Source organism: Pomacea canaliculata, linkage group LG1 (assembly GCF_003073045.1).
Source record: "Pomacea canaliculata isolate SZHN2017 linkage group LG1, ASM307304v1, whole genome shotgun sequence".
NCBI lineage: Eukaryota > Metazoa > Mollusca > Gastropoda > Architaenioglossa > Ampullariidae > Pomacea > Pomacea canaliculata.
The window spans coordinates 37,296,797-37,311,721 of record NC_037590.1 but is presented as its reverse complement, the minus strand read 5'-3'; the positions used below and the strand labels follow the sequence as shown (position 1 = coordinate 37,311,721).

Sequence of the window (14,925 nt, the reverse complement as noted above, 5' to 3'; positions counted from 1 at the left end):
GCAATGTCAGGTGTAATGTATTTACATCCCTTTTTTTACGAATCGATGAATTTTTTTGTTCTCACATAAATGTATAGTGATCATCATAACAGATTAAAGTTTAAAAGAATTTTAATGGCAACTAACGTCTTTCGATCACTCTGGCACTGACGGGGCGCAGAACACACGTATATCACCTCTGTGACTCCACAAAGCTCACCGCCATGTTGTTTATCGTATCCGCGGACCTAATATTTATTTTCAAAATTACAAACCTTATTTTGTTTCTAAATTAAATCAATAGTGTATCAAAAGTTAATTAATCAAAACAAATTTTTACATTCTTCGGAAAAATAAAACCCTGTTTTGTTAAATCTCTGCAAATAATGATCGACCGAGATTTTATGCGAGACGTAAACTTCGAAGTGTTACTGCTTGGTCACTGTTACACGGACTAATCATATGCGTGTGAAATGCCAGCAACAATTGTATGTACCGATATTTTGTGAATCGTGAATAATGTGTCAGTAACATGAGTCTCAGTGTTCAACCCTGTGATTAAATAACATTATTTTAATCCCAATATCTTGGCTTTGCTGATATTTCAACTTAGTTGTGTTTCAGTTTACAATATGAACGTTGTTGTGACCAGTTCTTGTGTTACTTTTGAGCGTATGCTATATATGGCTCCTTGTATATCGTCAAACGTAAGAATTTTTTTATTATTTTATGATCAGACATGATTACTCATTGTTTATATATAATTATATATTGTCTCACTTAGCTCGTCCGTGTTCAATCTCCCGACCATGGAACGAAAAGGATAGAAACTAAAGGAACCGATACGGTTGCAAATTTCTTAAACAAGGTTCGTTTTTATTTCGTTTAATAACAAGTAAAACGTTCTCTGTTAGAATGAGTATATATTATAAACTGAGTTTATCATGACTCCAAATTTGACAAAAAACGTGTTGCCAGGCATCAAGTTAATGTCCTTGATTCTTTGGATCAGACTATTGGGATTTATTGTTTACTAGCTGCCTGTATATAGTGAACATTTTATTTGGCATTGCTTTTCTGATGAGATTTATAGTGTGCTGTGAGGCATACATTCAAGCAGCAGAACATGGCAGTGAAAAATAGTAATTGAAAAGAATTGATTCCTTCTGATGCTATAAATAATACCAAATGTACTAACTCAATAAGGAAATAAACTGAGGTGTTTTACTGTTTATTTTAACTTTTTTAAAGTTGTGTTTTTACATATTCTTAATTATCTGGTGCATTTTGTTCTAATTAAAGTTTTTAAATCACATCATTCTTAGGAATCAGGATTATTAAAAAAATCTTTTTACAGGTACAGGCTGAATTTGGTTTAAAAGATACTGGGTGGAACCTTTACAAAAACCGTGACAAATCGGGGTTTATACGCAACAGCCGAGCAAAAAAAGTTGATGACTTTAAAATCAAGTATGTTTTTAAATACTTAAGTAAGAGTAAAGTTATTTATAGAACATTTATGTAATAAATATATACCTATATGTAAAGCAGTTTATACATCTTTACACACTTACATATTAATATACAAACAATTTTACAAGGAAGAAATTGTAGGTTTCTAGCTAAGGCAGGAAAGGGTATTCATTGACGTATGATTTTTCTTTTTTAGTCTGTGTGTACTGAGAATAGTATGCAGAAAAAGGTTTGGATTTTGCTTTTTGCGCATATGATTTATTTTTCCTTTTTCCAGTTTTTGTGGTAGCCAAGTACATTTTATGTTTGATTTCCCTGTCTATAGAGACTGCATCAAAAGTTTTATGGATCCGGTTTATCCCTATTTTTTTTTTAGATGTTATCAGTTATTATTTATGAAAGATTTCCATAGTCCCGCTGCAAGACACCCCTGCAAATTATTTCTTAGACATGGAGATATGCTGTACATGGTCTTGGAGGAGAGGATAAACACTGGTAGTGCAGCAGATGGAAACACCCCAGATGCTGCAGCCATTTCTTCAGTTGCTGTTGGTGTGAGTAATCTGTCAGCTGCAAGCAGCTCAGATGTATGTGTAGAGGACGAAGTGGATCAGATTCTGGGAAAGCAAGATGGGAAGATCTATCGAAGCAGAAATGATCAGTTGTAAGTATTACTGTGATAGAATTTGAAATATATAATTTTAAATTCTTATTTTCAATATTTGTAACAAAACCTGCCAAAAGAAAAGTTATACAAAAACAATGAAAGATGATTTTAAGGTGTGAAGTTACTTTGCTCAAGTTCAAGCTATGGATTTGTTCAGTTTTTCAGATAATTCTGGATGCAATCACTTGGTGATTAATCATTTAATAAATATCCTGACAAAGCCTCATATATCTTACGAATTAAAATTGAAAAAAAAAATTGAATTAATAGAAGAGCTTTCGACTTGTTTGTCATTTAGAAAACAGGATTTCTGGCTAGGGTTTCCCATTGCACAAAAAGCATGCATAAAATTTTTTACTGCCACTGATCAGTCAGACCTCAGAGACTGGGGGACTAAAAACCCCCAACAAGTTTGAGACTCTGATTCCGCCATAAATTTTAACTTTGGGGTATAAAAATTTCCTAGCATTTTATGTATGGGAAGGTTTGAGCATGGCAGGGCTTCCTGCTTTATGTGAAAACAAAACGCAGATATATATATATCTATTAGTGTTAAAAGGCGACAGACAAATTTCTGGCCCTAGTTTCAGCTTTATACCACAGACTAAATATTCAGCAAAAGAGTAAACTTTACATACTTCTTATGCTGACTACCTTTTTTCAAAATCATCCATTAAGTGTAAAGCAGCATGAAATGCATTTAGAAACTATTATGTTACAGTTTACTATTTATGCAGTCCTTAACCAGCATATGTAAAGAAGATATTTTTTGGAAACATAAATTAATTGTGAACTTGTTTTTCTCTCCAAGTTGCCGTCATGGTCCCCAAGGAAAGTGCCTTCATTGTGTTCCTTTGGAGGTAAATGATGTTAAGGTTTTTCTTCATGTTGATCATTCTTTGTTGGATACATTGTCAAGTAATTAACAAGTAATTAAACAACATTGCTTTGCCTTTGCTATTGGTATTTAAGTTACACATAATCTTTTTATGTGATGATTAAGAGTAACTGGACATGCTAATTCCATACTGACTTCCCATCTGTATCCGCCTGGTAGCTCAAAGAAAATTGTTGAACTATTGCCCTATTATTTTTTATGAGATTCTTGTCTATAGGTGCTTATTTATGTGGTTCAGCTTTGATAAGTTTATGTGACTTCTGAAGTACAGATTTTCAAAGCATTCATCTTGTCATAAAATTAACTTGTTATTATCAGTAGTTAACAAAGGCCAAATGCTGTCATAGGAATTTTATCAGTATGATTCCTTGAGAATTGGAATGGTTTTAAAAAACATCATTTTGTGATTAATGGTACCTTTTTCTTAATATATCTGCTTGAGTACATTTCATTGCATAATACTATTTTTATACTGACAGCCATACGATGAAGAGTTTCTTAGAGGTTGTGATCCTCCCATCAAATTTCTCTCGTTCCATTCCTACATTCGCAAATTGACTGGAGGCGTGGATAAGTGAGGTTTTTGCTTTCCTTTTCTTTTCATTCAATAAAATGCTTAGTAGAAGAGTGCAGCCAGATGGATATTTTTATACTAGTCACTAATGATTCACATGCAGTCAAATTTAGTAATGGCTCTTTAAAAAATGACCAGCTTTAAGTTGAATTTATCTGGGTAACAAAGTTACTTGATAATGTAAAAGCATATTTTAATGTTGCCATGTCAAATATAAACATTTATAATTTCTTTAATAGTTTAAAAGCTTTGGACAGGCTTCAGATATGTGCTGAAAATGTAAAGGGTTTGTTCTTTCATTATGCACTTATCTGATAGTGAACTAGGTTAAACAAACAGATTTTCTATGAACTATGTTTTACTTTACAGGGGAAAGTTTGTGAACTTGGAAAACATCACTGTAAAATAAAGCCTGGATGTAGAGAACACCCACCTTGGCCTGGTGGAATATGTACAAAGTGTCAGCCGAATGCTATCACACTGAATAGACAGGTTTGGTGCATCTGCTGACAATTTACAGAGAGAGATAAGAAAATTTTTATGTGCATTCAAGAATGCAAGAGACAACTGTGCAAGAAATTTGTATTCAGACTGGGCAGTGTATTTTAAAAATTCAAGTTTATTGCTTATTAAAATGGATGCAACACCAAATATTTATAAGAATGTGCAAAATTGTAATTTCTTTTAATCAAAAAAATTCAAAAACAAACAAAACAAAAATTCTCCTTTCTTAAACATTAACAACTTAACATCAGTTTTGTCCTTATTTCTCCTCAAGGAGCATAGGGCCGCAACACTGTTTCTTTTCAAAGAAAACTGTTTCTTTCAAACCAGTCTTAAACAACCACGAAACACTTCTGTCTCTATTTTTTACTTTCCTGGTGTTTTATATATTTGTTCGCTTTACTTTTTCTTCTTTTGTTTTTTCTGCGCAATGAGCATTCTTCTGAATGGATACCTGCGCATTACAAATCGATCATCATCATCATATCATCAACACCATCTCGCCAGCAGACTCAGTTTTGGGCAGTCCCCCTTCAGTTGGGCCCGTGTGGTTCTGATGTCCTTTGCCTCGCTTTCTTCTGTTCTTTTCCAAGTCTGCTTTGGTCTCCTAACTCTCCTATTCCCCTGAGGATTCCAGTCAAGTGCCTGCTTGGCAATGGTGTCAGCTGGTTCTGCACAGGGTGTGTCCTATCCAGCCTCATTTGCGCTTTTTGATGTCTTGTTTAGTGGCATTCTGGTTAGTTCTTTTCCACAGGCATCTGTTTGGAGATCTTTTCAAGCCATCTTATTCCCAAAATATGGCATCAGTTGGTAAATGTCTGGAGCTTGTTGTTGTTGTGTTTGTCACTCTCCAAGTTTCAGAACCATACAGTAGGACTGCCATTACATTGGTGTTGAAGATGCGGGTCTTACTGTGGAAGGATAATGCTCGGGAGTTCCAGATGGGGCGTAGGCTGTTGAAAGCATGACTGGCCTAGTTGGTGCGGCTTTTGATGTCATCATCAGCCCCACTGTCCTTGTTGACAGTGCTCTGCAGATACTTGAAGCTGTCTGTTTCCAGGATGTTCTCTCCTTGAAGTTGAATTGGAAGTTACTGTTTGGTGTTGATTCTCAACACTTCAGTCTTGCTTTCTGTTGACCTTTAAGCCAGTATTCTCTGCTTCCTTTGCTAACTTACTCACTTTGCATGTTGTTGCCGATGAGATAGGAGACTAATGTCATCTGCAAAGTCTAGGTCCTCTAGCTGTTTGGTGGTCCACTGAATACCGATGTTGTTGCCTTGTGTTGTCTTGCTCATAATCCAGTCTATGACCATCATGAAGATTGTTGGTGTTAATATGCAACCCTGTCTTACACTGGTCTTCATTACGAAAGGTTTAGTGAGTTTGCCATTGTGAATAACTTGGCAGGACAAGTCTTTGTACAACCCCTGAATAATGTTTATGAGCTTAGGTGGAATGCCATAGTGGATCATCAGCCTCCAGATGACATCCCTGTCTACACTGTCGAATGCCTTTTCAAAGTCCACATCTTAACATCAGCACCATCATAATTTATCGACACTCACTTATCACCTCTATACCACGTTAGCAGCTTTTTGTCCCAGTCATCAATCCCACCCTGTCAAGACCCCAAAGACTTTGCTGTGTCTTTCCAATATCAGCAATTTTATTTGGAACAGCTTGCCTCTGATTCACATTGCAAGGTTGGTTTCAGAAATCTCTGTCTGCTGTTTTAGTATACTTATTGAAAAACGTCTTACTAATGGCATTACACTACAGCACATTTTCCTCTCACTGCTGTCTTATTTTTAATTTTATCGGATTCCCTTTTAGCAATTAAAACTTGGGCATCGCAAACAAAATTACATATGTTTGCATAAGTCTGGCAGCTTTGGCTCAGCTAAGCAATAACATTTTTTTAAATTATTCCTATTCTTTAATAAATTTTATTCTTATTTTTTATTCTATAACTATTTAATCACCTTATCAAAGACTGCCACTTGTCAAGAAGAAGAAACAGTCTCAACTCCACACTACAAATTTGGTCTACAAATTTTTCTCATGCACACCTAACTACAAAATTGGACGTCAAATTTTTCTCACAGCTTTTCATACTTAGAAAGATTGCCAGAGTATTCATTAGAGCACGTTTTTGACTGCAGCATGTTCTGCTAGATTTTAAAGAATGTGTTAGGAAAAATAATTTTCATTCAGCTACCTTATTATGTAACTTACTTTAAAATGTTCCACATTTTTATCACTCTAAACGTTTTAAGTAAACATTTTCAGATGGTTTCAGCAATTCTATACCACATAAACAATAATTTAACAAAATCTTTAAATTACAATCATATCTATAGCATCTACCTTTGAGGTTTTAATATAATCCACAGAGGTTAACAGGATGCTTTAAAATCCAAATCTATCCATACATGTGCTTATGCATTCTTGTGAATTAATTCATACAGAATCAGCTTTTCTCTTTCATTTTTTTTTTCTCTGAACATCTATTCACTGACAATTTGAATAACATTCAGAAACACGTGTGTTTCTGATGTAAACTTATCCTTCTGTCTTTGTTTTTTTTGTCTGCAGCCCTATCGTCATGTAGATTACATAATGTTTGAGAATTCTACAGTGGCTGATCGTTTTCTGAACTACTGGCGCAACACTGGCAACCAGAGAATTGGTATAATGTATGGTCGCTATGAGCCACATAAAGATGTCCCACTTGGTATAAAGGCAACAGTTGCAGCCATCTATGAACCACCACAGGTAGGCAAAGCTTTAGAGAGTAATCTACCACTGTCTTAGGTCTTCTGTTTTCTTATTTTTCATTTCTTAAAATTTTGTTTTATTTAATTCTGAGCTGTGGGAGTTTAAACCTTGCTGACGGATATTTAAAAAAAAACATTTTTTTTTAATCATAATTTTTCATCGAGTTTTTTTAGATATTGTGAGATTGGATTGTTTCACTATTGGAGTTTAGTTTAATAAGCTTCCTTGAGTGCCCTTGCTTACTTTTAGATTGTTGGAGAGGAGATAGTGATGATAGTGACCAAATGACTGAAATGTTATTTGTTATTTGCAGAAAAACTCCCCAAATAAAATTGAACTTTTACCTGATTCCAAAGAGGTGATGATCAATGATGCAGCAAAGCAGCTTGGTTTGATTCCTGTAGGCTGGATATTTACAGACTTGGTAGCAGAAGATCTGTCAAAAGGAACTGTCAGAAATTTTAGAGGAAACATCGTAAGTCTTTTTTCCCTCTGAATTTGCAGAGAATGAGTGTGGACACATTTAACAATAATTTCTAAGCCACAGCAGACTGTGAAAGGTGGATGACAAGTTACTGTTGTTGTTTCTTAATGAAACGGGATAACTTGGATGAGATAAAGTAAGGTAGTCAGAGAAATTCAATGGGGTTTGTTTTATGTGGGAAAATTCAGCCTTTTTTATATAACTTGCTCCAGTCTAAGAGCCACATGATGCTAGCATATTGCTGATTTGCTTGCATTAGGATTCCCACTTCCTCAGTGCAGAAGAGTGTGTAATGGCAGCAGACTTTCAGAACAAGTTCCCTAATCCCTGCAAACTTTCGCCTGAGGGACACTTTGGCTCCAAGTTTGTGACAGTCATTGCCACAGGTACTTAAAAATTAGGCTCTGATAAAGAAAATATTTCTTCTTGCTATATGCTAAGTCCCATTTAAGACCTTGTGTTATACTGTTTATCAAATCTGCTTCCCATTCATTTAATAAGATTTTATTTTGATGCTCACACTTACATTTGCTAATCCCCTATTCCTTCCCCCCCCCCAAAAGAAAAGAAAAAAGAAATTTTCAATAAACAAGAAATTCACATGCAGATATTAAGGCAATTTACTTTATTGCTGCCATTCATCAGTGACTAAGCATGCATCACAAATTGTCTAAAGAGATTTCATAAGGTCATGCATTTACAGGTGACAACAATAACCAGATTCATTTTGAAGGCTACCAGGTGTCTAATCAGTGTATGGCATTAGTCAAAGATGACTGTCTCATTCCCACCAAGGATGTTCCAGAACTAGGCTACATAAAGGAGTCTTCCAATGAGCAGTATGTCCCAGATGTGTTCTATAAGGTATGCCATATACAAAATGTGTATATTTCAAGTATCCCGGTAAAATATTTGCTGATAATGAATCTGATGAATGCTTCAGTGATGTACAATTTGAATGCAATGATTCTGATGATGATCTTTTGCCAACTTGTTATGTGATCTTTTGTTTTCATGTTGCCTTATTTGCACACACTGTTCCAGGGCAAAGACAGCTATGGCAATGAGGTGACACATCTGGCTCGGCCACTTCCAGTAGAGTATTTGCTAGTTGACATGCCAGCAGCTTTTCCAGCAGATTTCCAATACACATTTCGAACTCTGGAAGGACCTCGCTTTTTCCCTGTGGAGAACCGTGCTGGCATGGGTGAAACACAGGTAACCTTGTGCCTTTGGTTTCTTTTTCTTTTTTTTTTTTTTTTGTTCTTAAGTTGGGAGTGTGTGAGCTTAATGTTTTTCAGAAATATCCATGCAAGCAAAGCTCATGCTTATCAGAAATCGTTTACTAGTATCATTCTAAAGAAGTATTTTAAATTTGTTAAAAAGTAAAAGATATAATATTGTTGTCACTTTTAATAACTGGTTTCTGGCTTTTGGGTGTGCTCATCTTGTAGCTGCATGTTCCATTTATGGAACTAATTTGAATTTTATTGTTTGACTCTGCCCTCATGCCGTACTCCGTTTGTTTCAGGATTTCAATGCTTTGATGTCTTACATGGAGCAGTTTAGTCCCAACCAGTTTCTTAATGCCATGTCAGACTTTCATCTCCTCATGTTCTTAACAACATCAGAAATGCTGCCATTGAGAGTGAGAAGTTGCTTATGTTAGAATAAGTAAAGACAGTTTGGGATATTTCAAGGCTTAACATTACTGCTCACTATAGAAAGCAATAAATAAAGCAGCTTTCTTTTGTGCATTTCCCCATTTGACACTAGGCTAAAAGGGATGTACACAAACTGTTGAGACTCAAAATGCATTAAGTGTGCATTCAGATGCAGACCAAACATATTAGCAAACAAATATGCAGAGACATAACCATGAATACAAGTCAAAAAGAGTGCACACACAAAGTATACTAATATCAACAGTGAAGGTTTAAAAGTATATACCTTTTTATAAAGGAGCTCATGACATTTACCAAAAAGAAAAAAAAAAACCCACTCAAAATGCTTCTGTCCAATCAGCTCATTTAACCAAACTTGCGCTACGAAGTAAAAAGTTTTACACTTATGTGCCTGTCATCTGATCAGCACACATTCACTCATAAGGACACATCAATTGGCAAAAAAAGAGTGAGAGGATGGGGGGTTACTGCAATGCAAAAATATGGGTTTTCAAGATTTCTTATGTCGCCTGGAGTATCAGAATGTCAGGGAAAAAAAGTTAAGATGCTTCATACTACTACAGAAGAAGATGGACTGTCTCTGAGTCATGATGACAGTGTTTTAAAACCTTTGAAAATCTGTTTTTATATATTTAAATCATTTTTATCAATCTTTAGTGAAGTATTTAAGGCTGATCTTGAAAGACCAACCTGAATGGTTTGCATTTTTTGCAGATAATGGTAGATAAAGGGGAAATAAAACTAACCTGTAAATTACAGCTTTCAAAAACCATCCGTTAATTATCTGCTATTAAATTATGCAATTCACAACTTGCGATCAACAACTGCCGGTAATGGTGTATTACATCACGTTGGTACACTGTTCACAATGTTGCCAGCAGTCAAATCGAAACAGAGCGACAGTTCAGATTATTCGGACTTTGAAAGTCTGCATATCTCATGCGAAAATAGCAGTTTTTCAGAACCACAAGAAATGCAGACTGTCAGCATCTGAATAATCCAAACTGTCGTTCATTCTCTCTCTCTCTGATTGGTGTTGACTGCAGGCAATGTTGTGAAGGGTGCACTAGCAAGATGTAGTAGACGAATGTATTTTGAAGGCTGAAATTTACAGATTAGTTTTATACCACCTGTATCTACTGATATCTACAAAAAATGCAGACCATTCAAGCTGGTCTTTAATGTTTTAGGAACAGCTGGGATTGCTTTTGGAGGCTGTGAAGACACAAGATGAGGCCAAAGCCTTGCAGTTCAAAAAGACAGAGGAGTGGGCAACAGTGGAGGAGATGATATCAGCGCATGGTAATGTTTCTTTGAGATTAAGCATGGTAATGTTGCTTTGAGATTAAATCATTCTCCTTACTAAGACGTGGTTAAGTGTACTTATAAGATTAGTATTTTCTGTCTTTAGTGATAACATGTTAACCTGTCACTAACCCTTTAGTCTCTAGTTTTCTTTGAAGATTCATAGAGCTTAATGAGATTGTGTGCAGTGTGGCTGGGGACGTCTTTATCTCAGGTCTGATTTTTGGCAGATCCCAGATGTAAGAAATAGGTGGTAAAATCATCAGGTACCCCCATGATCAGCAAGGGACATTATTTTTATTAGTAAAGATAATGAACATAATGAATTCTAGATGCAAGTACCTGCTACATTGCAGTCTTTACCTGTTGATTATCACTAAGAAACATGCAACCCTTCTCACACACTCACATACCCTGTCTCTCAAAAATGTTTCTTTCATGAATCTAGATTTGAAGAAGGATTCAAGCAGAAATTAATATTACTTTCATAGATTCTTTTGCTTTTTTTTACAGCGCCATCACATGCACCACCGCCAACATCTTACGCTGGTCCTGGGGCTGTTCCATTACCTCCCAGCAGTGGAGGGAGGGCAATGGGCATGTGGACCTGTGCTCACTGCACTTTCCTGAACCAACCTGGACTGGCAGTCTGTGAGATGTGCTCATTGCCATATTCAGGCTCTTCCATGTAAACCTCGAGTTTTAGTAAGCTTTCTGCGTCTTGCAAAAGAAGATTTTATTGAAGCAGTTTATAAAAAAGCTTATTGCAAACAAAAAGGGGTTGTATTTGGAATGAAAGTGGGCATAACTGCATGCAGTCATTGATGAGAACAGAGAATTGCTTTCTCAAGCCATTTGTGATAAGTGAGTTCAAAAGCTCATGCACCACTCTGTGGATCTGCAAGCATTATTTCTAAAGAACATTTTATTATTTGCTTACAGTTTCAAGTACAAATTAATACTGTTTTGTGTAAAATTCACATGTTTATTAATTGTAAGTTAAATTAGATGTTTGTTGAATCTTTGTTACCCACTGGAAACATTTCCGATATGTTCTTTAAATAAATTAAAGAAAAAGGATGCATGAATGGCATTCTCTGAGGAACTGATGTCAGGATAAAAGAATATTTGTATATTTATGAGTAGCATGTGGTATGTAAGCAGTTAAGCTGAGCATGATTACTGTTAAAAAATGAAATGGGTGTCTGTTTCTATGTGTGTCTGTGTGCATGCATGCACTGTTACATCACGGACATGTATAGGTGGACTGCTGTCTGTCTGCCGAGACCAACTCGTAGCCTCTTCTAATCTAAAGTTCTCTGCAGTTAGTCTCAGCGAAGCTTTGTATACACCAGCCTCATTCTAGTAGTTAAGCTGAAATGTGGCTAAACCGGAAGCTTTGTATACACCAGCTTTGTTTTAGTAGTTAATTGGATTAAATTGTCTGCACGTAGTCCAGTAATACAAGTTTGTGGGTACATGTTTGTCCCATTTCATAGTACCAGTATGAGCAGGTATGTATATACTCACACAAGCACATACTGTCAGTCTGAGTGAAGCAGACTATCAATTTACTATCGAAAACATTTTTGTACTTAAATGGCTAGCATTTGTCGAAGAAGCCAGACCCAACATTGCTAAGAAGAAATAATGCACAACTATTACTAGTTTGCCATACTATTTATATTTCAAATAAATTTATAATTAGATTAAAAATCATTTGCACAATTTTACTGAGGTAGCCTTCAAAGATTGCTACATATCAAAGCATTTCAGTTTGGTCTTGTCCATTCTTCTTGTGCTCTCTCTCTTTTTTTTTAGCACTGAATTATAGCTTACCTGTACACTTTTTAAAATGAGCTGGTCATTTTCCACAGACCTAAAAAACACAAATTTAAAAATGGGTAGAAGCGTGCCATCTAGAAAAGTAAACTAATTCAGTCATCTTGGTATGTCAAGCAAATCAAGGCTTGAACAATTGAAGTATTTAGACAGATGTGAATCATGGCAGCAATGGTGAGAATGAACAAGATATGGAATAGCAGGAGTATCAGCTTTAAGAATAAATTCAAGCTATACAAGTCCCTGGTCACTTTCATTTTGCTGTATGGCTGCAAAACTTAGAACCAGCTAATATGGAGAGAGATTTGACAAAGTGCCTTCAGAGACTGTTCCATATACTCTACAAGAAACAGAAGTTAAATGAATTCATTCGCAGTCTGGTCACCAAGGATATATCCACCACTTACCCACCACTGCATCCTTTAAACATGCTCTGAAAACGCACGTCTTCTTTTCCACAGTGCTATTCATTTTTTACACCCTTCTCTGCTCATCTTCCTTTTGCAATATCATGACACTCAGTTTTTGTTATTTGGTTCCTCTTTGTGTTTTCTAGTACTGTTGTTTATTCTTTCATAGTTCATATGTTATTCGTTCGCTTTCCTGTACTTCGTATGCTGTCCATGTCTCCTTGTTCTTAGGTGCTAAGAGCATGCTCCTTAGGAGTGTGAGTATGGACTTTACAAGATTTTGGATTTATTATTATTAAGGAGAGACTGCTTGCCACAGTTGAGAGACAGAAGCTGGTTTGGTTCGGGCATGTCGCTTGATACACTGCCCAAGACCCATCCAGGGATGATGAGTAACATCAAGATATGGACTTTCCTCCATTTTGGTAACCTGCTGGAAGGGGCACAGGATAGGCCCAGCTGGCCTACATCAGATTTGTTGCAACTCATGATGTCCACCCAGTGACTGGAAACAGTTAAGGGACAGAGAGAGAATGCTGATTATGAACAGAAGCGCAAGGGTCAAAGGTGTTTTGTTTTTTTTTTTTTTGCACAAAGATGTTTAGGCAAATGGAGAACTATCTTATTGCTTAGCCATGTAGCTCTTGTAATTAAAACAGTTTAAACATCTGGGTTTGTTCGACAAGTAAAGTGCCAAAATAAAATGTCCTTAAGTTTAGGCCATGTCGTGCAATGTCTTATGAAAAGTTTTGGTCACAAACTTTCCCGTGCAGGAAACAAAAGGATGCATTGTTTAAATTTTCACAAGATGTTATTTGATTATGCATGTGATGTACACATGAAAATGCACTCAGTTTTATAAAGCAATAGACATCTGTCACTAACCGCCCTATTAGGACGAACAATTCTTCCGCTGCATCTACGAGAATAAACATCACAGCTGGTGGTATCGATCAAAGCTTCACATACAAAATGGTGTCAAAGAGAGTTTTTTTCCTTTGGTGTTTTTATTTCAAGAAATAGGCCCAGAATGTAAATAGAGATCTGCTGATAAAAAAAACATCAGATCCAAGTTCTAACTTTAGGGTTTGGAGAGGTAGTAAGTTGCCAGGCTCTAGGGAGGATGGGGAATATTTGTAAAGCTGGAACTCACACAAGGAGCTCTTGCCAAGTGCTGAAAGAAAAGCACCCACAGACATCAGGGGACACACCAACACAAAAACCTTTGAAGAACCCTACACAAATTTAGCTATGACTTCTGTGAAGATACATTTTCATTGTAGAGAGATTCATGACATGAGGTTTACAATGTTACTTCCAGTTCAATGTAAAAAAAATAATGGAAATATTCTCAATTTCAAAATCTATATAATGTAACAGTTAAATTGCATGTGTGTACTTTTTGTTTGTGTACCTATGGTTGGGACATACATAAAACACCACTGACATGATAATAAAACCGAAAGCATCTTGAGGAATAACGTCTTTTTTCGGTTCTTTGAAATTAGAATGGGGAAAAAAAGTTGATACTTGGATGAGAATATGTGTGTTGTTATTGCCCGGAACGGAGCAGATATAAGGCGATCATCTTTAAAGACCAGGGGGAGGACCTCGACTTATCAGCTAGCCAAGGATCATACTCTACAGTAAAAGGTGACGTGGGAAGAAAAGAAGCTGGTCTAAGAATGTCCTACTCGCTGCAATTTGAGTTTATGTTTATGTAGTGTCTGTTTTCAGATGATAGACCAGCGGAGAGATTTCGGTTCCATTCATCATTGCGGTGAATAGAGATGTCATGCAGTCTCGATCCTAGTAACTCTGTAGGGCATGATTCAAGCTGTTGAGGTGGCGATAAGCTATTCTTTCGCTGTATTTCTGGACTTCGCGTGCCACCAACATACTCGACAGTGTGAGAAACGAGCGGCTTTGTTGAGTCCTAGATTAATTTAGTATCGTATGCTAATCAGTGCAATGATTTGCAACATCGTCACGGCATAAAAAACGAGAGATGCTAGGTGTTAAAAAACACAGATGTGACATTTTTAAGATAAGTCTGTGTAGATACAGTAACTCAAGTTCGTGACCTACTCTCCTCAAAAATTCCTATTTACGCATACGCCAACCGACGTGGCACAGATAATCTTTCCGCTGTTCGCCATTAATCACACATTACAGAAGTTGAATTCTTCTTCGCAAAACAAAGCCCTCTATCATTTAAAAACTGTAGCTAGTCAATTATGAGAAGATATGGATGGCGTACGCCGCAGAATGTTCACGGGCTGAAAGGGGGCCGTGCTTCTAAGACCACGCCCACAAGCGCTCTC

The 14,925-nt window shown here is 36.4% G+C and overlaps 1 protein-coding gene across 1 annotated transcript; it reads left to right on the top strand.

Moving 5' to 3' along the window:
* Positions 1-333: 333 nt before the first annotated feature.
* On the top strand, positions 334-11,542 carry LOC112558800 (nuclear protein localization protein 4 homolog). The gene is given in 16 exon segments (XM_025229471.1): positions 334-467; positions 764-847; positions 1,337-1,449; positions 1,901-2,116; positions 2,931-2,979; positions 3,497-3,591; positions 3,961-3,986; positions 3,989-4,083; positions 6,693-6,872; positions 7,189-7,350; positions 7,619-7,745; positions 8,063-8,223; positions 8,404-8,577; positions 8,891-9,007; positions 10,235-10,346; positions 10,863-11,542. Coding segments are annotated over 16 exon segments (1,905 nt in total). The 5' UTR covers positions 334-452; the 3' UTR covers positions 11,042-11,542.
* Positions 11,543-14,925: the final 3,383 nt, after the last annotated feature.